The sequence below is a fragment of the Numenius arquata genome, chromosome 28 (assembly GCF_964106895.1).
Source record: "Numenius arquata chromosome 28, bNumArq3.hap1.1, whole genome shotgun sequence".
NCBI classification, from domain to species: domain Eukaryota; kingdom Metazoa; phylum Chordata; class Aves; order Charadriiformes; family Scolopacidae; genus Numenius; species Numenius arquata.
The window spans coordinates 2,746,440-2,770,487 of record NC_133603.1 but is presented as its reverse complement, the minus strand read 5'-3'; the positions used below and the strand labels follow the sequence as shown (position 1 = coordinate 2,770,487).

Below are 24,048 nucleotides of genomic sequence, written 5' to 3'. Positions count from 1 at the left end.
TCCAAAGGTCCTGGTCACTGTATAATTCCATGACAAAGGCATTCAGCCAAGTCTTCTCCAGATTTGGCAGCTGATTCGCCTGGAACTCCATTGCTTTTTTCCCTGCAGGAATTCCTTGCAAAACATCTTCTCTAATGATGAAGGAGCTCGTCCCAAACTGCATGTTACCTTGATAGCACCCTCTCCTCTCCCTTACCCGGCCTTGAGCAGGTTCCTCTCTTCTCCCCTCGTCCCAGCAGGAGCAAAGCTTGGCTTTGCCAGGCTCTCCCCAGGGCGTCTGTCCTGGATTTGGCTGGGATATGGTTGACTTTGGGGGCTGCTAAGGCCTGGTCTCCTCCTCCTTCCAGCGAGTGGGCTGGGGGGGGCACCAAAAATTGGGACAAAACCTCTTCCTCTTCCCATTCTCTCCCCCATCCCAGGTGGGGGCAGTGAGCGAGGGGCTGCGTGGTCCTGGCTGGGGTTCAACCACCTTGGTGTCCTGGGGGCAGGACATGTCATCCCTCTCCCCTCCCTGGTACCCCCAAAAAGGGGGCTGTGGCCCCTCTGCCTGGCCCGGGCACTGCCGTCCATCCCGTTGGGGGGTGGTTGGTGTTGCCAGCGTGGAGCAAGCACCGAGCTTCTGTCCTGAGGGCCAAACTGGGGGAAACTGGGAGGTGACAAAGTCCTTTGGTTACCACATTTGTCTGGGCAATGTCCCAAGAGCCGGACACCAGTTAATGAGGGACTGGAACCACAACCCAGCTGATAAAACCTTCATAGCTCCAGAAACAGCTCGGGTAAAGAAGATTAAATAGTAATAACAAGTTTTCCCTATTTTGGTTTTGCAGAGGCAGCACGGGAATGAGCATGTCCTTTCTGACCCTTGGAAAATTAAACTCTGCCTGGCACCCAGGTCTCAATCTCTCCATGGAAATCCCAGACCAATAATTCTGCTTTTTTCTGCTGCAGCGTGGACAGACAATAAAAAGGCTGAGATCACCTGCAAGCCCACGAGCGGAAAAAAAATGAAGGGAGGTGTCATCCTGTGAAGGCAGATGTGGGGACCATCCTGCTGCCAAAACCACTCCTGAGAGCATGAGTAACCCCTTCTTTAATTGCCTGGAGGCAGAAATGGGACCGAAATGGGACAGAATGGAAAGGGGAGACCCCAAGTGGAAGGGAAAAAGCCTCCCCAGCATCACGGCATGGGGGAAGGGGACCAGTGCCGAGCAGCCGGGGGAGGGCTGCGGAGAGGCCAAGGTGGTTTCCGTGGGCGCAGCAGCCTGGAAGCGAAAGCAACAGCTTTTAAAATTTAGTTTACTTTTAATTGAAGCCTGTGTGACTTGCCAGAACAGGAACCTCTTATCTCCCCTGGGATTCTGCGCAGCATCAACACAAAGTTCCCAAAGGGGAAGAGTTGAATCTTTTAGAGGAAAAAGCTGTAGAGTGGGGCTGTCTCACGGCATTTTCCAGGATGCGGCCGTGTAAACACTTTATATTTTATTTCTATTTTCTTTTATTTTATTCTTTCCTTCCCAGAGTCGATGCCAAAGCCCCTCTGGGCACCCAGGGCTGGGGGTGGGATGGGGAAACCGAGGCAGGGCAGAGCCGTTGGCAGCTGTCTGAGGTTTGGCTGAAGGTGGATTTCAAACCACGTTTTCCCAGAAGTAAAAATAGAAATAAGGACTTTGTTCTGCCCTTTGAGAGGCACCTGCTGCACTCCTGATGGGGCAGAAATATGTTTACAAGAGCTGTAGGCAAAAGCAGGCTTTAAATCCTGCAATAAAGTCGCCTTTGGGGAAGAATAAAGGCAAAAAAGAGACCCAAGAAAGAGGAAATGTCCCACTGGCAAGCAATGAAGAGAAATGACACAGCTATGCGTGACAATCAGCCTGTCACAGGCTCCTTTGTGGGTTTTATCTCTCGGTATCATTAAGACACACCACTCATTAGGCTACCGGTGCTGATTGAAGCCTGTCTTTCCGCTGACGTGTCCTAAAACGGCCCTTCTCGGTCTGTTCGGGTGCTTTCTTACAGGGGGTATTTCTCTGTTCTCTTCTGTTTCTCATAGACCTCGTTAGGTTTCGTGAATACACGGTTAACTTTATGCCCGCTGAGAGGTACACACACGTCTGCATCAGCTCACACACTCAGTAAAGTAATTCTTCCTAATATCTAATCTAAACCTCCCCTGCCCCAACTTCAGACTGTTTCCTCTGGTCCTGTCATTATTCCCTTGGGAATTATTATTCCCTTGGGAGAAGAGGCCAACACCCACCTCTCTACACCCTCCTTTCAGGTGGTTGTAGAGGGCAATGAGGTCTCCCCTCAGCCTCCTCTTCTCCAAACTAAACATGCCCAGTTCCTTCAGCCTCTCCTCGTAGGACTTCTTCTCTAGACCCCTCACCAGCTTGGTGGCTCTCCTCTGGACACGCTCCAGCAGCTCAATGTCCTTCCTGTAGTGAGGGGCCCAGAACTGAACACAGCCCTCGAGGTGAGGCCTCACCAGTGCCCAGTCCAGAGGCACCATCACTGCCCTGCTCCTGCTGGCCAAGCTGTTCCTGATACAGGCCAGGATGCCGTTGGCCTTCTTGGCCGCCTGGGCACACTGCAGGCTCATGTTCAGCCGGCTGTCCACCAACACCCCCAGGTCCTTTTCTGCTGGGCAGCTTTCCAGCCTCTCTTCCCCGAGCCTGTAGCGTTGCCTGGGGTTGTTGTGACCGAAATGCAGGACCCGGCACTTGGCCTTATTAAACCTCATCCCATTGGCCTTGGCCCAATGATCCAACCTGTCCAGGTCCCTCTGTAGAGCCTTCCTACCCTCGAGCAGATCAACACTCCCACCCAGTCTGGTGTCATGTGTGAACTTACTGAGGGTGCACTCAATCCCCTCCTCCAGATCATCGATAAAGACATTAAACAAGACTGGCCCCAAATCTGAGCCCCGAGGGACACCACTGGTGACCGGCCGCCAACAAGGTTTCACCCCGTTAATCACAACTCCCTGGCCATGGCCATCCAGCCAGTTTTTTTACCCAGTGAAGTGTACACTTCTCTATGCCATGATTCGCCAGCTCCTCCAGGAGAACGCTGTGGGGAATGTCTGTCGGTCTCTGCCGTCCATCCGTCAGCTCCCCGCTGGAGCGCAGATCGGCAGCCATGACGACGACGCTCCTCTTTCTGCCCTCTGCTGTTTCTCCTCGCTCTTCCATCTCGGCTTTAGCAGCACTTTATTTCAACAGAGTTCCAAACATCGCCTATTTTCAGAAAGCCGGGAAGCAAAAAATTCCCGGCTCTTCTGCTCCCGTCCCCGCCGCCTTCCGCAGCTCCAGCCTCGTCCTTCCTCCTCTCTCCTTCGCACCAGCTTCTTCCTCGCCTCCTGGCTCAGAGAAGGGGAATGTCACCCATTGCTGCCGCCTGCCGCTTCCCAGTTCCCTCCCCATCTACGTCCAGCTCTTCTTTCTCTCCCCGTCTGCGCCTCGCAGCCAGCCCCACCGTGCGGCTGCAGTAATAACAGTCCTATTTAATTGCCTGCATCGTAATTAATCCTGCTGCATTGACAAGACTGCATTAAAAATACTCTTAACGAGGGCCACAAAAAGGCAGTGGTGGCGGCGGGTTGTTGTGACTCGACGGAGTCGTAAGGAGGGAGGGGAGGATTTTGATGCTTTTGACCCGTTTCTTCACCGCCGGTGGTTTCTCCCCTGACCCCCAGTAACCCCCAGCGCCCCCCAACTCCCTCATTATATGGAAATTATACATAATTTATATAGAATTATATAAAAATGGGGGTCCAGCTCCCCCCCCACTTTACAAGAGGAAGGGGAAAGGGAGGGGGTGACCCTTCGGAGGTGCCACCCCCGTGTCCCCATGTCCCTCGTCCCCCTCCTCCGGGGGGTCGGGGTGTGTTTGCCCTCCTTGGGTGAGCTCATGTGGCAGAGGTTGAGGCGTCGAGGGCAATTAATTTTTTAGCCTAAATAAGTACAATTTAATTATAATATTTTTTTAGGATTATAATGCGGTGGGATTGAGGCTCTTTGCTGTATTTACTGAGCACGAGCAGCTGGATTTGCTGATGCTTTTAGGTCACAATAGAGGTATTTTTCTTAATGGTTTTTCTTAATTAATTCTCTAATTTATTTTTTTAAGTAATTTTCCCAAAACACAGAGAACTGAAGAGCACCAGCCTCGGGAAAAACCCCTCCCAGCGTCTCGCCGACATCCTTCCCGCCCCGAAAGACTAGACACAGGTATGTCCCAGCTGCAAGGAGAATTATTTGCGCTCTTTGTTTTGCTTTTTAAACCCCTAAACGCCTCTTTTTTCACCTCCTTTTTAACACCCTGCACTTCCTCTCCGCCTTGGCTGCCAGCCCCGTGCCACCAGCGTCCCCCTCTCCTCCGCTGCCCCTCGGTGACTTGTGCTGGGACCTGGGGGGAGATCACCGCCTGAGGATGAGGAGGGGGGCGGGAGGAAGATTGAGGGGGGGTCTTGGGGAGGGGAACCCCAAAAGGAGGGGGTGCGATTGGGGGGGGCTCTGGATCCCCCCCAGAGCCGTGGAAGGGACAGGGAGGGTGACAGGGACAGAAGGATGCTCCTTCCAGCCCTCCCCTTCCCAGCTCGGAAACAGCACACAGAGCCCAGATAATTTAAACGTGGTTATTAATTAGCACAGATGGTTGTTGTCACACAACATCGTCGCCACCATCTCCTGAGTTGTCCCCCCCATGGAGGGTGGGGGGCGATCCTGGTGGCCCCCGTGCTCAGAGCTGGGTGGCTTCTTTCTGGCAGACCCACTGCACGGCGGAGCCGCAGCTCTCGGGGCTGATCCTGCCCTCCCTGATCACCCCGCAGGATCCACCTTCATCCCGGGGGCTCAGCTGGAATCTGGGGTTCAGGAGGGACCCCACGTCACACACCCAGGGCCCTGAGATGACGCTGCCCACCCATGTCCCCCCCCTCCCAAAAAAGCGCTCACCGGCTTGGGTCCAGGCGGGAGCCGTTCAGCCAGGTCCAGCCCTTCCCGGCCAAGAGGCCGATCCAGAAGTAACGGGTGGGTTTTTGGAGGATCTCATTGACAAAATCCTGGAGCCGGAGGTGGGGGTGGGGGGGAGAGAAGAGGACACAGGGTGACACCGACGTGCCATAGGTCACCACCCCAAAACAGGTCCCCCTGTCCCAAGACAGAGTGCCCCCCCCTCCCCGTTGTCCCCCAGGCGAAGGCACCCAGGGCTGGGCGCTGACCCCAGGTTTCTTGGTCCTTCCCCAGGTGCCACCAAACCCCGTCCCAAACCCCTTTACCAGCTCCTCCTGGTCCTCCAGCATCAGCAGCTTGCCCCCCCGCTTCCCACAGTCCTCCCGGCTGGAATTCCAAGGGCTCATCCCACGGGACGCCCAGTAGCACTTGGTCCCCCGCAGCGTCCAGTTGGTGGGGCAGAGGGTGCACCCTTTCTCCTCTGGGGACAGACAGAGGGACACCCCCACGCTGAGGCACCCCCGCTGTCACCGCCATCCGGCCAGGGGGATGCTCCCTCACGGTTTATTGGAGGGGGGGACCCCAAGAAGGGGAGTAGGGGGGGTTACCTCGCAGGGGGCACAGGCTCTTCCTCAGCCCCGAGCCGGTACAACTGAATCCCAGCGACGCATTCCCGCATCCCCGTGTCCCCTCGGGCTGTCCCCTCTCCGACACCAGCAAAGCCACTGGGAGAGATGGATGATGGAGGAGATGGAGGGGGCACCCACCCAGTCCCTCCCCACACCCCCTCTAAAAACACCCTCTCCCCCCAACTCACCACACACCATGAGGGACAGCGCCAGGGTGGCCGTCAGGGTCCCAAGGAGGCAGCAGGAATGGTGGGGGGCTCCTGCGAGGACACTCGCCCGCCGTGGGGCACAAACCCCCTGGGGGTCTCGCAGGACAGATCCTGTGGTCAGGGGTACCAAAAAAAAAAGGGGGAGGGCGGCTAAGGGGGGTTGAGAGCTTCCATCATCCCCCTCCCATCCGCACAGAGCCCAAAGAAGAAGGGGATCTGGGGGCAAAGCACCCTGATGGGATCCCCCCCTCCAAACCGCTGCAGACCCCAGTAAGGACCAGCAGCAGGAGGTGGGTGTCCCCAGAAAGCCCTCTCCTCCCTCTTTTGGGGTGACAGCTCAGCAGAGGTAGGGCAGCAGCCAGCCCGGGGGGGGCGTCTGACGAGCCACAGCCTCCAGAAAAGCCACCCCCCCCTTCCCAGACCCTCCGCCCTCCCTCTGTGCCTCAGTTTCCCCAGCTTGAACAGCTCTCAGGGACCTGATGTTCATCACTGACCCCTATTTCCTCTCTCCCCCACCCAATTTGGGGGCTGGACACGACACACCAGCAGATGCCCCCCTTCCCTTTCCCACCCCCCAATACCTGCACCCCGGAGGGGAGCCGGTTTCCCTGCAGCCCACCGCTTCTCTAAGGCCATGTAGCCGTCCTCGTCCTCCATGCCACCGAAGAGCCAGGAGGGCAGAGGGTTGGGGACAGGGAGGAGGGGACAGGAAACCCAAGCCCCGATGACCGCTCTGGGGCTCCTGCCACCAAGCTGTGAACTGGCAGTGAAAAGTGTCCGCAAATGGCTGGGGACGGCAGCCCTGATACCCCGGTGAGGGACACTGGGGGTGTCCAGGGGGTCACCAGAGACCTGCACACCAGGGGGGTTGATGGTAACCCCCAAGGGTGGGGACCCGAGCAGGGACTGTCCCATCACGTTCTGCCCCACGCACATCTCCATCTCCACGTCCCCCTGTGGTCTGCAGCAGGGTGGGAAAAACCCCGAGGGAAGATCCATCGGGGGATATTCCTTAGGAGAAGGGAACGGGAGCAAATGTGGCATTCTCCTCGGTCATTCCAGTGGCAGGGAAGGAGGGGGGAATCAACAAGAAGAGCCAGCAGATCCATGCCTGGCTCCAAGCCAGTAAAGGAAGGAAAAGCATCAGTCCGGACCTCTCAGCTCTATCACTGCAGCTCAGAGAAACCAGCTGGGACCTTGGAGGGTCTTGGAGGCACCACCAATCTCCAGGGACGCGTGAGGATCCATGTTCCAGAGCAGTCTCGGCAGGGTGTTGCTCTGATGGCCCACCTTACCCCAAGGGCAAAGCTGATGTCCCAAGGCTGAGGAGTGGCAGAAATTGCTTCTGACAGCCAGGAAGGCCCTGCCCTGCAGTGAGCTGCACATTTGAACCCTCCAGGTCACCCAAGAGATGCTGGAGTCCTCCCAGATGACACTACAGAGGCTGTCAAAAAACCCTACAGAGGCACCTACAGGGTACTGAGGTCCTTCCCAAGCCCTAGCCAGGTCCTGTCACCCCTCATGTCTCAGAGGCATTTTCAGCCCCTGCTTGTCTCCCACCCCCGGCTGCACCACAACCTCTCTGAGGTGCCACCAGGCCGTGAAACTCCTCTTCCAGCTGCTTGTTGAGTCACCAAATCCCACCGGGATGGTGGGATTCCCACCACTGATTGGAAGTGGCTTTGGAGAGTGAAAAATCCCAGCGCCTCGAGAAAAAGGTGAACATGGGATGGGCGTCTCCAATCCCAGTCCTCCTCAGCTGTCCAACCCCTACTTCCCAGAGCAATATGAGTTAATGTATTGCCTGAAGCCCTGCTGGGAAGGGGCTGGGTCTCAGTGTAACCAATGGTGTAGAATCAGGAAATCTTTCTCCTTCCTGTTCCTTCAAAATTGAAACAAATTTGGAGGCTGAAACTGCGAGGGTCGCTCTTCATGGCAGCCAGGACGCCTGTGGAAACCCCCCAGGATGAAGCCTGCTGCTCCATCTGCCTGGAAATATTCCAGGACCCCGTGTCCATCCACTGTGGGCACAGCTGCCCTCAGTGTGGACATAAATTGTTGCAGAGGAGCCCCTGCGCCAACAGGGAGTTGGCCAACATAAGTGAAGCAGCCAAGAGCTTGAACTTGCAACAGGACAGAGAGGTGGTAGGAGGGGAGAACTTGTGTGAGAAACACAAGGAACCCCTGAAGCTCTTCTGCCAAGACGAGGAAAGGCTTATCTGCGTGGTGTGTGACAGGTCCAAGGTGCACCATGACCATTTTGTGGTTCCTGTGGACGAGGCTGCCCAGGAGTACAAGGTGAGGAGTTCATGGGTGTGTTGAGGCACAAAGGTCCAGAAGCTCCTGGTGTTGCTGCTCTTGATGGGTGGAGATCCCTGCACAGCCTTTGGATGGCTTGTGGGATAAACTCCCTGTGGAGTCAGCCATCCTTGTCTCTTGCTACCAACTCTTGAGGTGGCATTGCCTGCCCTGAGGAAGAGGTGGAGGTAGGAGCATCACGCTCTTGGGGATCAAAGGGTCCTCTCCCCCAGGGTTCAGCCACGAGCAAGGGCTATGGGGAGGGTAGGAAACAGAGGCGTAGGATTTCTCCCCACCATGATCCCTCAGCAAAACTCCATAAATGGCTCTGTCCTCCGGGGTGCGGGTCCCTTATCAAGGTCAGCTCTGCTGAAGATCAGTAGGAAAGGAGAGGGAAAGATCCTCAGCCCTTCTCCCACCCCACAGCTCCCTGAAACCTCATTGACCTTGATCAAAATAGAAAAAGTAAAAAAAAAAGGAAAAGGGAAAATGTTAATTGCCTTGAAACAGTTATGAGGGTCCCAAAACTCTGCCAACACTTACCCCAAGAGCCATCAAGACATCCCTGTTGCTTCTGCTGAGGGTTGCAGACCATGATGCCATTCCACAGGGGACTTCTTTCTTTCCTCTCAGAAACACATTCAGACCCAACTGCACCGTCTGAAATCAGAGCACGAGGCGCTTCAATCTTCCGTGAAGGAGAGACAAGACAGAATCAAGGACCACACTGTAGGTGCCCATCATTTTTCCTGGGCAGAGGGTGGGGGAAGAAAGGAGGAACTTCTCCTCCTCCTCCTGTCCCGCAGGGGTGGGTGATGCTCAAGGGCTGTGGGGAAGGGAGAGGGGGTTTGTATCTTCCCCAAATGCCTCTTCTTGGTGGGTCCCACTAAGGCATGGCCCACCCTTGGCCCTTGATGCTCTTCTCCTGCTCTCTGCTTCCCTTTCCACGCTTCGGCTTGCCCTTGGCAGGAGAGGACAGAAGCTACAAAACAGGAGATTGTCACGAAATACAGGAAGTTGCACGAGTTCCTGGAGAAGCAGGAGTCCTCTCTTCTGGCCCAGCTGGAGCAGCTGGACACAGAGATAAGGAAAGCCCATGAAGAAATCCTCCAGAGGCTTTTGGAGGAGACGACGAGCCTGGGCACGCTGATTGGGGAGATGGAGAGGACATACCAGCAGCCAGACTGGGAGCTCCTGAAGGTGAGAGCCCAGGCTTCCCAAACTTGCTGTGAAGGCCCGTGTTGAGCTTGGTCTCCAGCCCTCGCTTTTCTATCCCAACCCGCTCAGAGAGGGACTTCCTTAGAGTGGGACCCCGGTACTCCAAGGGGAGGTGTTCCATGTCACTGAGTCTCTTTTTCTCTCTCATCCAGGACATCAGAACCACCTTGAGCAGGTATGTGGTCCTTCTCCTGTCACCATGTCACCACCACAGAGCAGCTCTGTGGCAGCACACTGGGAGAAAGCACGTAGGGACGGGTTGGCTCTTCTGCAGTACAGCCCTTGGACTTGACCGAGGCCACGGGGGGTTGGAAGGAGGGCTCTGCCCCTCTCTCCTTAATGAACGATGAATTTGGACACGGGCTGGCAGGAGGCAGGAGCAGGGAGTGCTGAGAAAACACAGAGCAGCAAACTACAACCAGGCGTAAATCCATCCCCTCTTCCCTTCCAGGGGCCAGAGGAAAAGGCTCTCCCACTCACTCGATATTTCCCCGGAGCTGGAAAAGAAATTCTCTGATTTCACCGAGAAGAACCCAGACATCAAGGAACTTCTGGAGAAATTCCAAGGTACCGAGGGCAGGTGCAGAAAGGCAAATGCCATCGTGCTTCTTGGTGGGGAGGGACGGAGTGAAGCCACAGGAAAGCAACGCATCCTGGGTGCTGAATGAGGGGTTGTTTCTGTCAAGATCCCATAATGAGACAGCGAAGGAGCAGGGAGCGTTGGTCTGATGTTCCCTGCCTGTCCTCCTCTTCTTCTCCTCTGCCTCCTCAAGTTTCTCGACATTCCCCCAAGCCTGTTCCTGACTCTCGGGACTTTTGCAGAAACCCACAATCACACCAACTCATCTTTCTGCCTCTCACATTTTTCTCTTCCCTCTAGATGTCCTGGAGTTCGAGTTTCCTTTGACAAGTAAGTGAACCGAACACGTGCCCAACCGAGTGACGATATGAAATCAAAAATATGGTAAAAGAAGCTCTGCTGCCTCCTTTCCCCCTTCTCCCACCCTGGTCCCACCACCAGGCAATGCCTGGAGGGGTCCACACTTGGTCAGAGGGATGGGAAGGGAGAGTAAAAGCCCTGTTTTCCCCCAGATCTGCTGCCATGAGCCTGACTCTCTCTCCACCTCCAGCACAGATGACGCTGGACCCAGAGACAGCCAATGCTGGTCTTTATCTCTCGGAAGACTGCAAGCTCGTTCAGTGTGAACGCCATAAGAAGATCCTGCTCTCCAACCCAAGGAGTTTCAGATTTGATCCCTGTGTGCTGGGCTCAAGGGGCTTCACATCGGGGTGGCACTCCTGGGATGTGGAAGTCCACACAGAAGGCTTTTGGGGCATCGGGGTGGCCAAGGAGTCAGTTCCAAGGGGCCTTGGGTTGTGCCTGAAGCCTGATAAGGGGATATGGGCTCTTTATCATAACCTAAATGGGTACGTGGCTCTGACCTCTCCTTATAACACCCACTTGACTCTACGCAGTGTCCCCAAGCGGATACGAATCTGCTTGGACTATGAGGAAGGGAGGGTGGTGTTTCTTGATGCCGAGAGCAAGGAACAGATCTTTGCTTTTCCACCAGCGTCTTTCCAAGGGGAGAGAGTCTTCCCGTGGTTCATGGTGATGGAGGATGCTCAACTCAAACTTCTTCCCTAAGGCACAGGACAAAAAAATCCCAAAGCCACCAACTTACCCTTGGGAAAGAAACCAGGGGCTGGGTTTTGTCCCAGTCCCACCAAAGGGACAGGAAAGGGTAGCGGTGTTCAGGTTCCTTTCCTTTAGTTCCAAATGGGAGCATTTCTGTGCCTTAAACTCCATTTTGATCTTTTAATCTCTAAATGGTTGTTACAGGGTGGCTGCAAACTTGCCCTGATGGGGTTGTAAAATTAAAATTGCAGTTCTAAGTCCTTTCTGCCTTGCGTGTGTGCTTTTTATCTTGGGGTTTTTATTTTCTTGCAGGGTTTTCTTTGAAAGTTGCTTAAGAGAACTGGAGGAAGAAAAGTCATCCTTGTTCCTCTCCAAAACCCACTGCACAGGGAGATGAGACCCAGGGGTTCAGATGAAGGTCCATCAAACCCTTCTCTTGTCTCCAGGCATCCCTGCCTGGGAAAGCAGATAAGAGCAGGGAGAGGATGCCTATGGCCCCAGGAGCCCTCTTTTCCCAGCCTTAATGTGTAATTAAACAATTAACAGGGTCTAATGAGAGGCATTTGCGGGGATCTGATATTTGGCTCTGCCCTCTCTCTAACCCTGTTGGGCCCTTGTAACATTTTGATACTTCCCCATATCCAAGCTAGATTATCCCAGTCTTTCCCCATCCATCCTGGGCTTTAGTTTGGTGGCCTCACCCTCTTTCCCCCCCCACCCCTTGTACTGGGAAGCATCAAACTGGTCCTCGTACCCAGATACTGGCCTCACATGTGCTGCTGGAGGGGAGCAAGCCCATATGGGGTTGATATCACAGGATGGGTTGGGTTGGAAGGGACCTTCCAGACCATCCAGTCCCACCCCCTTGCCATGGGCAGGGACACCTCCCACCAGACCAGGTTGCTCAAAGCCCCATCCAACCTGGTCTTGAACATCTCCAGGGATAGGACAGCCACAGCTTCTCTGGGCAACCTCTTCCACTGTCTCACCCCCCTGGAAGGTGGAAAAGCACCTGGAAGGTGAAGCCCCTGGTAGTTGGAGAAGCTCCGGGAAGGTGAAGAAGCCCTGAATCACTGATGTGCCCAGCAACGTCTCAACTGACCCAACCTGATGCTCGGGGAGGAATAAACTCATCCGGCAGCTTTTTTAAGCTGGGTTTCTCCATGGCTCGCGCAGCCAGGAAGAACTTCAAAAGCCTTCTCCTTCCAGGAGTGAAGCGAGGACTTCCCAGCAACTGATGGAAAAGTTTCCCCAAGTGGAAAAGAGACTCCAGGATCTATCTCAGAAACACATCGCACTGAAGGAAGCCCTGAGGAAATTCAAAGGTACAAAGGAAGGGGGGGAAATCTCACACAGGCTTCTTCCGCAGCTGGAGAGGAGCAGACACTGGCCAATCACCAGCAGAAAGCCCCAGCTGAGGAACGTTAATGATGAGTCACTCAATACCCCTCCTGGCCAGGGCTGGAGCTGGAAGAGGGAGGGAGACTCCATTCCCACCCAGCCAGGAGCTGGACTTGTTCACTTGGTGCTTTTACTCGTTTTGCAAGGGGAAAAGCCCACACCCCGCTCGTATTTACCTGTTTCTCTCTCCTCCTCCCTCCTTCCAGAGAGTCTCCCAGTTGAACTGGACGCGCAATGGGGTAAGTCTTGGGAGGCTGGAGGTACGCTGGGGTGGGGAAGGGGGAGCCATGTGAGAAAAAGACAGCAAAAGCAGGGAATTTTGGCTTTCCTGGTGGGTTGGCAAGGTGAATTCCTCTTCCATGGCGATCAAAAATGGAGCCTTTAAATAGATCTTTATGGAGAAAAGCCTTTACCAAAGCTTCGGTCCGGCCAAGATTTCATCCCTGGGAAAAAAAAAGCAGGAGAGCGTAGATGGAGAGAAATGTCCCTCACCTTCCCTCTGACGTCTTGTTTTCCCTTCTCTCCTGCTTCCCTCCCCATCAGCAAACATGACCCTGGATCCAGACACGGCCAACCCTCACCTCATCCTCTCTGAGGACCGGAGGAGCATGAGGTGGGATGAAAAATTTGTCCAACAACCCCCAGAGATTTGACACCTACTGCTGCGTGTTGGCTCATGAAGGCTTGGCAGCGGGGAGGCACTACTGGGAGGTGCAACTGGGGAGTTGGGGATTTTGGGCCATGGGGGTGGCCAGAGACTTGGCATGGAGAAAGGCTTGGGTTAACCTCGACCCATCCCAAGGGATTTGGGCCGTTGGCATCTGCGGGGACAGCTTTCAAGCTCTTACCTCCTTCGAAACAGATCAGCCTCTGAAGGGGAGGCCGAGGACCATCAGGATCTCCCTGGACTACGAGAAGGGACACGTGGCTTTCTTCGATGCCCATAACGAGACCTTGGCCTTTGCTTTTCCTCTGACTTCTTTCAACGGAGAGAAACTCCTGCCTTTCTTCTGGGTTTGGGAGTCCAGGATCCAGCTGGCTCCCTGAGAGAGCGAGATGGACACGGCGCGCTCTGGACAAGCCTTTGCTTTGATGCAGGAAACCACACTGTATTTTGGGACTTGGTGGCCGATAAAGAATACAGCGGAACAAATGAGTTCAAATATCCACCTCGAATCTCATTCTCACGGCATTTCCAAGAGCCCGAGATTGAGAAAGGGTCACCTTGGGTGGATTTTTTAACATTTGGGTGCCCTCCACGATTTCTCTGGGGAATATCACCCTGGGAGGAGCAGGAGAATGAAGCCCAGGATTTGGGCAACAGCCCCTGGGGACACCAGGGTTAAAGCTTTAACCCCTCCTGCCCTTCTCCAACCCTTTCCAATTTCTTCTTACCTTGACGTTCCACCATGTTGACTCTTGACAGTCACCTATGATGGTCCTGCGGGGCTGGAGAAGCTGGCTCTGGTTCTGTTTCCTCTTTTTTTTTTTTGTTAGAAACTAGGAAAATGGTGCTGTGCCACCACCACCCCAGCAAATCCTGGTGGCTTTGTTGCCTTCCCTTTACCTGTCTCAAGTAAAACTCAAAGGAAAGGACTAAACGAAGCCCTTTCTTGCTCCATCTCAGCTGTGTCGGGAGGGAACAGCGATGACACTTCCTCCTGCTGTGCCTGAAAAAACAGCTGGACGGGAAATGGGCTGATAGGTGAAGATGCTGGAAATAAGGGGTAACAACCACTCTTGAAAGTCAAAGGCCTTGAAAAAGCCAGGAAAGGAAGGAAAAGCGTCAGTCCGGACCTCTCAGCTCTGTCACCGTAGCTCAGAGAAACCAACTGGGACCTTGGAGGGTCTTGGAGGCATCAGCAATCTCCAGGGACGCCTGAGGCTCTGTGCTCCAGAGCAGTCGCGGCAGGGTGTTGCTCTGATGGCCCACCTTACCCAAGGGCAAAGCTGATGTCCCAAGGGTCAGGAGTGGCAGAAATTGCTTCTGAAAGCCAGGAAGGCCCTGCCCTGCATTGAGCTGCACATTTGAACCCTCCAGGTCACCCAAGAGATGCTGAACTCCTCCCAAACAGCTCTACAGAGCCTGTCCAGAAGGGTGCTGAGGTCCTTCCCAAGGTCTGGTCAGGTCCTGTCGCCCCTGACATCTCAGATGCATTTTCAGCCCCTGCTTTTCTCCCACCCCCAGCTGCACCACAACCTCTCTGAGATGCCACCAGGGCGTGAAACTTCTCTTCCAGCTGCTGTGGAGTCACGAAATCCCACTGGACTCCACTGATTGGAAGTGGCTTTGGAGACTGAAAAATCCCAGCGCCTCCAGGAAAGGGTGAACATTGGATGGGCATCTCCAATCCCCGACCTCCTCAGCTGTGCAACCGCTACTTCCCGGTGCAATATAAGTTAATGTATTGCCTGAAGCCCTGCTGGGAAGGGGTTGGGTCTCAGTGTAACCAATGGTGTAGAATCAGGAAATCTCTCTCCTTCCCCTTCCTTGAAAACGGAAACGTACTTGAGAGTGAAGCTGCGAGGGTCACTCTTCATGGCAGCCAGGACGCCTGTGGAAATCCTCCGGGATGAAGCCTGCTGCTCCATCTGCCTGGAAATATTCCAGGACCCTGTGTTCATCCACTGTGGGCACAGCTTTTGCCGGCCGTGTATCACTCGGAGCTGGGAAGGACTGACCACCAACTTCTCCTGCCCCCAGTGCAGGGAGACGGGGGCCCAGAATACCCTCCGACCCAACAGGGAGTTGGCCAACGTGATTGAAGCAGCCAAGAGAATGAACCTGCAACCAGTCAGAGAGATGGACGGAGGGGAGAACTTGTGCGAGAAACACCAGGAACCCCTGAAGCTCTTCTGCCAAGACGACAAAAGGCTTATCTGCGTGGTGTGTGACAGGTCCAAGGTGCACCGTGACCATTCTGTGGTTCCCATGGACGAGGCTGCCCAGGAGTACAAGGTGAGGGGGTTATGGTTGTGTTGAGGCACAAAGGTCCAGAAGCTCCTGCTGTTGCTGCTCTTGATGGGTGGAGATCCCTGTAGAGCCTTTGGGCTGTGGGATAAACCCCCTGTGGAGTCAGCCATCCTTGTCTCTTGCTACCAACTCTTGAGGTGGCATTGCCTGCCCTGAGGAAGAGGTGGACGTAGGAGCAGGACGCTCTTGTGGACCAAGGGGTCCTCCCCCCAGGGTTCAGCCATGAGCAGGGTCTTAGTGGAGGGTAGGAAACAGAGGGGTAGGATTTCTCTCCACCACAATCCCTCTGCAAAAAATAAAATAAAAAATAATAAATAAATAAATAAAAATAAATAAATAAATAAATAAATGGCTCTGTCTGCCGGGGTGCGGGTCCTTTATCAAGGTCAGCTCTGCTGGAGATCAGTAGGAAAGGAGAGAAAGAGATCCTTAGCCCTTCTCCCACCCCACAGCTCCCTGGAAGAACTTTGGCCTTTGTGAAAATAGAAAAAGAAGGAAAAGGGGGTGGGATATACGCCTTGAAACAGTCATTGGGGTCCCAAAACTCTGCCAACACTTACCCTAAGAACCACAAAGAGTTCCCTGTTGCTTCTGCTGATGGTGCCAGACCACGATGCCATTCCACAGGGGACTTTCTTTCCTCTCAGAAACACATTCAGACCCAACTGCACCGTCTGAAATCAGAGCACGAGGCGCTTCAATCTTCCGTGAAGGACAGACAAGACAGAATGGAGGACCACACTGTAGGTGCCCATCATTTTTCCTGGGCAGAGGGTGGGGGAAGAAAGGAGGAACATCTCTTCCTCCTCCTCTCCCGCAGGGGTGGCTGATGCTCAAGGGCTGTGGGGAAGGGAGCGGGGGTTTGTATCTTCCCCAAATGCCTCTTCTTGGTGGGTCCCACTAAGGCATGGCCCACCCTTGACCCTTGATGCTCTTCTCCTGCTCTCTGCTTCCCTTTCCCCGCTTCGGCTTGCCCTTGGCAGGAGAGGACAGAAGCTGCAAAGCAGGAGATTGTGAGGACATACAGGAAGATGCATGAGTTCCTGGAGAAGCAGGAGTCCTCTCTTCTGGCCCAGCTGGAGCAGCTGGACAGAGGGATAAGGAAAGCCCATGAAGAAATCCTCCAGAGGCTTTTGGAGGAGGTGACGAGCCTGGGCACGCTGATTGGGGAGATGGAGAGGACATACCAGCAGCCAGACTGGGAGCTCCTGAAGGTGAGAGCCCAGGCTTCCCAAACTTGCTGTGAAGGCCCGCGTTGAGCTTGGTCTCCAGCCCTCGCTTTTCTACCCCAACCCGCTCAAAGAGGGACTTCCTTAGAGTGGGACCCCGGTACTCCAAGGGGAGGTGTTCCATGTCACTGAGTCTCTTTTTCTCTCTCATTCAGGACATCGGAACCACCTTGAGCAGGTATGTGGTCCTTCTCCTGTCACCATGTCACCACCACAGAGCAGCTCTGTGGCAGCACACTGGGAGAAAGCACGTAGGGACGGGTTGGCTCTTCTGCAGTACAGCCCTTGGACTTGACCGAGGCCACAGGGGGTTGGAAGGAGGGCTCTGCCTCTCTCTCCTTAATGAACGATGAATTTGGACACGGGCTGGCAGGAGGCAGGAGCAGGGAGTGCTGAGAAAACACGGAGCAGCAAACTACAACCAGGCGTAAATCCATCCCCTCTTCCCTTCCAGGGGCCAGAGGGAAACGCTCTCCCACTCCCTCGATATTTCCCCGGAGCTGGAAAAGAAATTCTCTGATTTCACTGAGAAATCTGCAGCCATCAAGCAGGCTCTTGAGAAAGTTCCAGGTACTGAGGGCAGGTGCAGAAAGGCAAATGCCATCGTGCTTCTTGGTGGGGAGGGACGGAGTGAAGCCATGGGAAAGAAACGCATCCTGGGTGCTGAATGAGGGGTTGTTTCTGTCAAGATCCCACAATGAGGCAGCGAAGGAGCAGGGAGCGTTGGTCTGATGTTCCCTGCCTGTCCTCCTCTTCTTCTCCTCTGCCTCCTCAAGTTTCTCGACATCCCCCCAAGCCTGTTCCTGACTCTCGGGACTTTTGCAGAAACCCACAATCACACCAACTCATCTTTCTGCCTCTCACGTTTTTCTCTTCCCTCTAGATTTCTTGGAGTTCGAACTTCCTTTGACAAGTAAGTGAACCGAATGCGTGCCCAAGCAACTCATCATTTGAAATCAAAAAATATGGTAAAAGGAGCTCTGCTGCCCCCAAAGATTGACCTAAAGTGCTCTGCTGCCTCCTTTCCCTCTTCTCCCACCCTGGTCCCACCACCAGGCGATGCCTGGAGGGGTCCTAACCGGGTCAGAGGAATGGGAGGGGAGAAAAAGCCCTGTTTCCCCCCAGATCTGCTGCCATGAGCCTGACTCTCTCTCCACCTCCAGCACAGATGACGCTGGACCCGGAGACGGCCAACCCCAGGCTTTATCTCTCGGAAGACTGCAAGCTCGTGTGGTGGGACATCCCTGTGCAGGACCTTCCCTCCAACCCGGAGAGATTCAATGATTTTGACTGTGTGCTGGGCTCGAGGGGCTTCACATCGGGGTGCCACCGCTGGGACGTGGAGGTCTACAAAGAAGGCTTTTGGGCCATCGGGGTGGCCAAGGAATCAGTTTCAAGGGACCGTGTGTTGTTCCTGAAGCCCCATGTGGGGATATGGGCTCTGTGTCATAACCAAAGTCGGTACATGGCTATGACCTCTCCTTATGCCACCCCCTTGACTCTATGCAGTGTCCCCAAGCGGATACGGATCTGCTTGGACTATGAGGAAGGGAGGGTGGTGTTTTCTGATGCTGAGAGCAGAGAACGGATCTTTGCTTTTCCGCCGGCGTCTTTCCAAGGGGAGAGAGTCTTCCCGTGGTTCATGTTGACGGGGGATGCTCAACTCAAACTTCTTCCCTAAGGCACAGGGCAAAAAAGAAACCCAACCCCCCAAGGCAGCAACTTACCCTTGGGAAAGAAACCAGGGGCTGGGTTTTGTCCCAATCCCACCAAAGGGACAGGAAAGGGTAGCGGTGTTCAGGTTCAATGGGTGTATTTCTGTGCCTTAAACACTCATTTGATCTTTTAATCGCTGTTTAATCACTCAATGGTTCTTCCTGGGTGCCTGCAAACTTGCCCTGATGGGCAGTTAAAAGTAAAAGTGCAATTCTAAATCATTTCTGCCTTGTGTGTGTATGTACTTTTTATTTTTGGGTTTTTTATTTCCTGCGGGTTTTTCTTTGGAAGTTGCTTAAGAGAACTGGAGGAAGGAAAAATGCATCCTGGTTCCTCTCTAAAACCCACTGCACAGGGAGATGAGAAACCTGAGTTTTCTGCCCCCTCAAAGACAGCAAGTCTGTGGGAATAGAGGTGGGGAAAAGTCAGCCACCAGCCAGGAGCTGGAGTCCTTTGCAGCTGGGTCCCAGCCTGACTCCATGTGCAAAGGGGGAGTCAGAATTGGCCAGAAACACCTGGAAATGGGGCTGCTCCTTTTGGTGCTGGCTCAGGGTGAGCCGTGATGCCCTGGGCTTTAGTCAAGGAAGAGACTGGGCTTGTTCCTTGAGAAGATACAGCAGAGCCAGGGGTTCAGATGAAGCAAAGGTCCTTGCATGGGAGAGCAGATATGAGCAGGGTGAGGATGCCTATGGCCCCAGGAGCCCTCTTTTCCCAGCCTCAATGGGTAATTAAACAATTAAAAGGGTGTAAGTGTTACCTGAATCAAAAGCTCTCGAGGCCAGAAGCAATTTAGAGAGGAAATATTGCTTTATTAGACGTCAGGTGCTAAGAGGCAATCCACAAATCTAGCAAACCTTCTCGGGGACATTCACCCATTATTTATACACAAAGGATTCTCATTATTCTGCCTCCCTAATCCATAACTCCACCTGGGCTGACATATTCATTACTGTGACCCAAGAGCCCCTTTTGCGAACGCGTATTAAATTTGGCAGCATTGGCAAAACACTGCTGCACAGGCGTGAGCTCCTCGGTGGCCGTTTGGGTAGGGATACCCTTCCTCACACGATCCTTTGAAGGTATTGAGTCATCTCGGGACAGGAGAAGTTGACTGTAAGTTTGACAGCTTCTTGAGGATGATCAGGATGTTCCTTGGAGTAGCCCCAGCTCTGTCCTGATTGGTACAGGAGCCCGTACTTTGACATATGAGAGAACATTGAGGCGATAAACTACTTGTTATCCCATCCTTATCCCTATCAGCTCGGAATCTAACCATTCTCTCACACAGTAAGAAGCTCAGTAATTAACTATTTCCTCACACAGTCAGAAGGTCAGCAGGAAGCAAACAACATTTTATTTAGCACCTGGTTATAAAGAAAGCAGAGGCCTGTCTTTGGTAACACAACGAGAGGCACGGAGGGATGTTAGAGTCCTCCCAAAAAGCCCTACAGAGGCCTGACCGAGGCCACAGGGGGTTGGAAGGAGGGCTCTCCCTCTCTCTACTTAGTTAAGGATGAATTCCAACACAGACAGTGGTAGGAGGCAGGGCTTGGGGGAAGCCAGGAAGGGATCAGGAGTGCAAGTAGCGTTCTCCTCTGTCATTCCAGCAGCAGGGAAGGAGGAGGGAAGCAACAAGAAGAGCCAGCAGATCCATACCTGGCTCCAAGCCAGGAAAGGAAGGAAAAGCGTCAGTCCGGACCTCTCAGCTCTGTCACTGCAGCTCAGAGAAACCAGCTGGGACCTTGGAGGCACCACCAATCTCCAGGGATGCGTGAGGATCCGTGCTCCAGAGCAGTCTCGGCAGGGCGTTGCTCTGATGGCTCACCTTACCCCAAGGGCAAAGCTGATGTCCCAAGGCTGAGGAGCGGCAGAAATTGCTTCTGACAGCCAGGAACGCCCTGCCCTGCAGTGAGCTGCACATTTGAACCCTTCATGTCACCCAAGAGATGCTGAACTCCTCCCAAGTAAGCTTAGAGAGTCTGTCCAGAAGGGTGCTGAGGTCCTTCCCAAGGTCTGGCCAGGTCCTGTCGCCCCTGACATCTCAGATGCATTTTCAGCCCCGGCTTGTCTCCCAGCCCCAGCTGCAACACATCCTCTCTGAGGTGTCACCAGGCCATGAAAATCCTCTTCCAGCTGCTGTGGAGTCACGAAATCCCACTGGACTCCACTGACTGGAAGTGGCTTTGGAGAGTGAAAAATCCCAGCGCCTGCAGGAAAGGGTGAAAATGAGATGGGCGTCTCCAATTGTTGTCCTCCTCAGCTGTCCAACCACTACTTCCCGGTGCAATATAAGTTAATGTATTGCCTGAAGCCCTGCTGGGAACGGGCTGGGTCTCAGTGTAACCAATGGGGCAGAATCAGGAAGAGAAATCTCTCATCTTTCTGATCACTTGAGAGGGAAAGGAGCTCAGTTGTTCGCTCTTCATGGCAGCCAGGACGCCTGTGGAAATCCTCCGGGATGAAGCCTGCTGCTCCATCTGCCTGGAAATATTCCAGGACCCCGTGTCCATCCACTGTGGGCACAGCTTTTGCCAGTCGTGCATCACTCGGAGCTGGAAAGGACTGACCACCAACTTCTCCTGCCCCCAGTGCAGGAAGACATTGTCACGGAAGACCCTCCGTCCCAACAGGGAGTTGGCCAACATGATTGAAGCAGCCAAGAGCTTGAACCTGCAACGGGACAGAGAGGTGGAAGGAGGGGAGAACTTGTGCGAGGAGCACCAGGAACCCCTGAAGCTCTTCTGCCAAGACGACAAAAGGCTTATCTGCGTGGTGTGTGACAGGTCCAAGGTGCCCTGTGACCATTCTGTGGTTCCCATGGGCGAGGCTGCCCAGGAGTACAAGGTGAGGGGGTTATGGGCACGTTGAGACACAAAGGGCCAGAAGCTCCTGCTGTTGCTGCTCTTGATGGGTGGAGATCCCTGTAGAGCCTTTGGGCTGTGGGATAAACCCCCTGTGGACTCACCCATCCTTGTCTCTTGATGCCAACTCTTGAGGTGGCATTGCCTGCCCTGAGGAAGACGTGGACGTAGGAGCAACACGCTCTTGGGGACCAAGGGGTCCTCTCCCCCAGGGTTCAGGCACGAGCAGGGTCTTAGGGGAGGGTAGGAAACAGAGGGGTAGGATTTCTCCCCACCACAATCCCTCTGCAAAACTCCATAAATGGCTCTGTCCTCCGGGGTGCGGGTCCCTTATCAAGGTCAGCTCTGCTGAAGATCAGTAGGAAAGGAGAGGGAGAGATCCTCAGCCCTTCTCCCACCCCACAGCTCCCGGAAAGTGCCTTGACCTTTGTGAAAATAGAAAAAGAAGAAAAAAGGAAAAAAGGGGGGAGGTAAATCACTTTGAAACAGTCATGGGGGTCCCAAAACTCTGCCAACACTTACCCCAAGAGCCATCAAGAGTTCCCTGTTGCTTCTGATGAGGGTTGCAGACCATGATTCCACTCCACAGGGGACTTCTTTCTTTCCTCTCAGAAACACATTCAGACCCAACTGCACCGTCTGAAATCAGAGCACAAGGCGCTTCAATCTTCCGTGAAGGAGAGACAAGACAGAATCAAGGACCACACTGTAGGTGCCCATCATTTTTCCTGGGCAGAGGGTGGGGGAAGAAAGGAGGAATATCTCCTCCTCCTCCTCTCCCGCAGGGGTGGGTGATGCTCAGGAGGTGAGGGGAATGAAGAGGGGGTTTGTATCTTCCCCAAATGCCTCTTCTTGGTGGGTCCCACTAAGGCATGGCCCACCCTTGACCCTTGATGCTCTTCTCCTGCTCTCTGCTTCCCTTTTCCCCGCTTCGGCTTGCCCTTGGCAGGAGAGGACAGAAGCTGCAAAGCAGAAGATTGTGAGGACATATAGGAAGTTGCACGAGTTCCTGGAGAAGCAGGAGTCCTCTCTTCTGGTCCAGCTGGAGCTGCTGGACAGAGGGATGAGGAAAGCCCATGAAGAAATCCTGCAGAGGCTTTTGGAGGAGACGACGAGCCTGGGCACGCTGATTGGGGAGATGGAGAGGACATACCAGCAGCCAGACTGGGAGCTCCTGAAGGTGAGAGCCCAGGCTTCCCAAACTTGCTGTGAAGGCCCGCGTTGAGCTTGGTCTCCAGCCCTCGCTTTTCTACCCCAACCCGCTCAGAGAGGGACTTCCTTAGAGTGGGACCCCGGTACTCCAAGGGGAGGTGTTCCATGTCACTGAGTCTCTTTTTCTCTCTCATCCAGGACATCGGAACCACCTTGATCAGGTATGTGGTCCTTCTCCTGTCACCATGTCACCACCAGAGAGCAGCTCTGTGGCAGCACACTGGGAGAAAGCACGTAGGGACGGGTTGGCTCTTCTGCAGTACAGCCCTTGGACTTGACCGAGGCCACGGGGGGTTGGAAGGAGGGCTCTGCCTCTCTCTCCTTAATGAACGATGAATTTGGACACGGGCTGGCAGGAGGCAGGAGCAGGGAGTGCTGAGAAAACACGGAGCAGCAAACTACAACCAGGCGTAAATCCATCCCCTCTTCCCTTCCAGGGGCCAGAGGGAAACGCTCTCCCACTCACTCGATATTTCCCCGGAGCTGGAACAGAAATTCTCTGATTTCACTGAGAAGAACCCAGACATCAAGGAACTTCTGGAGAAGTTGCAAGGTACCGAGGGCAGGTGCAGAAAGGCAAATGCCATCGTGCTTCTTGGTGGGGAGGGACGGAGTGAAGCCACGGGAAAGAAACGCATCCTGGGTGCTGAATGAGGGGTTGTTTCTGTCAAGATCCCACAATGAGACAGGGAACGAGCAGGGAGCGTTGGTCTGATGTTCCCTGCCTGTCCTCCTCTTCTCCTCTGCCTCCTCAAGTTTCTCGACATTCCCCCAAGCCTGTACCTGACTCTCGGGACTTTTGCAGAAACCCACAATCACACCAACTCATCTTTCTGCCTCTCACATTTTTCTCTTCCCTCTAGATGTCCTGGTGCTCGAACTTCCTTTGACAAGTAAGTGAACCGAACGCGTGCCCAACCGAGCCATCATATGAAATCAAAAAAATATGGTAAAAGAAGCTCTGCTGTCCCCAAAGATTGACCTAAAGTGCTCTGCTGCCTCCTTTCCCCCTTCTCCCACCCTGGTCCCACCACCAGGCGATGCCTAGAGGAGTCCCAACTTGGTCAGAGGGATGGGAGGGGAGAGAAAATGCCCCGTTTCCCCCCAAATCTGCTGCCATGAGCCTGACTCTCTCTCCACCTCCAGCACAGATGACGCTGGACCCGGAGACCGCCAATGATGGTCTTTATCTCTCAGAAGACTGCAAGCTTGTGCATTGGGAAGGCCGTGGCCAGGGCCTGCCCTCCAACCCGGAGAGGTTCAAATCCGGGCCCTTTGTGCTGGGCTCGAGGAGCTTCACATCGGGGTGGCACCTCTGGGACGTGGAGATCTGTGGAGTAGGCATGTGGGCCATCGGGGTGGCCAAGAATTGTCAGATAAGGAGATTTTCATCTTCCATGCAGCTCGAACCGGTGATATGGGCTCTCTATCATAACAGTGGTCGGTACGAGGCTCTGACCTCTCGTAATGTTACCCCCTTGACTCTATGCAGTGTCCCCAAGCGGATACGAATCTGCTTGGACTGTGAGGAAGGGAGGCTGGTGTTTTTTGATGCTGAGAGCAAAAAACAGATCTTTGCTATGCTGCAGGCATCTTTCCAAGGGGAGAGAGTCTTCCCGTGGTTCATGGTGAGGGGAAAAGCTCGTCTCAGACTTCTTCCCTAAGGCACAGGAGAAAAAAAAGCCATTAACTTACCATTAGGAAAGAAAC

At 54.1% G+C, this 24,048-nt stretch overlaps 3 protein-coding genes across 3 annotated transcripts; 2 read left to right on the top strand and 1 right to left on the bottom strand.

Annotated features, from left to right (window-relative positions):
- Positions 1-4,740: 4,740 nt before the first annotated feature.
- LOC141476134 (killer cell lectin-like receptor subfamily B member 1C) lies at positions 4,741-6,447 on the bottom strand. Its single transcript, XM_074164737.1, has 5 exons — positions 6,372-6,447; positions 5,770-5,901; positions 5,279-5,433; positions 4,956-5,062; positions 4,741-4,864 (listed from the first exon to the last, which is right to left on the bottom strand). The coding sequence occupies exons 1-5, from the start codon at positions 6,445-6,447 to the stop codon at positions 4,741-4,743; spliced, it is 594 nt and encodes a 197-aa protein (XP_074020838.1).
- Positions 6,448-7,677: 1,230 nt separating this feature from the next.
- Positions 7,678-13,393, top strand: LOC141476133 (zinc finger protein RFP-like). The gene is given in 11 exon segments (XM_074164735.1): positions 7,678-8,088; positions 8,722-8,817; positions 9,058-9,288; positions 9,459-9,481; positions 9,758-9,873; positions 10,187-10,216; positions 10,437-10,734; positions 12,122-12,270; positions 12,553-12,585; positions 12,890-12,968; positions 12,970-13,393. Coding segments are annotated over 11 exon segments (1,845 nt in total). The 5' UTR covers positions 7,678-7,722.
- Positions 13,394-15,149: 1,756 nt separating this feature from the next.
- On the top strand, positions 15,150-24,002 carry LOC141476132 (E3 ubiquitin-protein ligase TRIM7-like). The gene is made up of 9 exons (XM_074164734.1): positions 15,150-15,305; positions 17,050-17,119; positions 17,433-17,462; positions 17,713-17,975; positions 20,855-21,055; positions 22,477-22,499; positions 22,776-22,891; positions 23,202-23,231; positions 23,485-24,002. The coding sequence occupies exons 1-9, from the start codon at positions 15,150-15,152 to the stop codon at positions 24,000-24,002; spliced, it is 1,407 nt and encodes a 468-aa protein (XP_074020835.1).
- The last annotated feature ends 46 nt before the right edge of the window (positions 24,003-24,048 follow it).

Excerpts from the sequence above, each read along its gene's own strand:
- LOC141476134 (XM_074164737.1), bottom strand. The coding sequence starts at position 6,447 with ATGGAGGACGAGGACGGCTACATGGCCTTAGAGAAGCGGTGGGCTGCA. Across the intron at positions 5,063-5,278 it reads TGGAGGACCAGGAGGAGCTG|GATTTTGTCAATGAGATCCT; the intron begins GTAAAGGGGTTT and ends CTCCGGCTCCAG. Across the intron at positions 4,865-4,955 it reads TCCCGCCTGGACCCAAGCCG|ATTCCAGCTGAGCCCCCGGG; the intron begins GTGAGCGCTTTT and ends CCTGAACCCCAG.
- LOC141476132 (XM_074164734.1), top strand. The coding sequence starts at position 15,150 with ATGGACGGAGGGGAGAACTTGTGCGAGAAACACCAGGAACCCCTGAAG. Across the intron at positions 15,306-17,049 it reads AGGCTGCCCAGGAGTACAAG|CTGGAAAAGAAATTCTCTGA; the intron begins GTGAGGGGGTTA and ends ATTTCCCCGGAG. Across the intron at positions 23,232-23,484 it reads GCTCGAACTTCCTTTGACAA|CACAGATGACGCTGGACCCG; the intron begins GTAAGTGAACCG and ends CTCCACCTCCAG.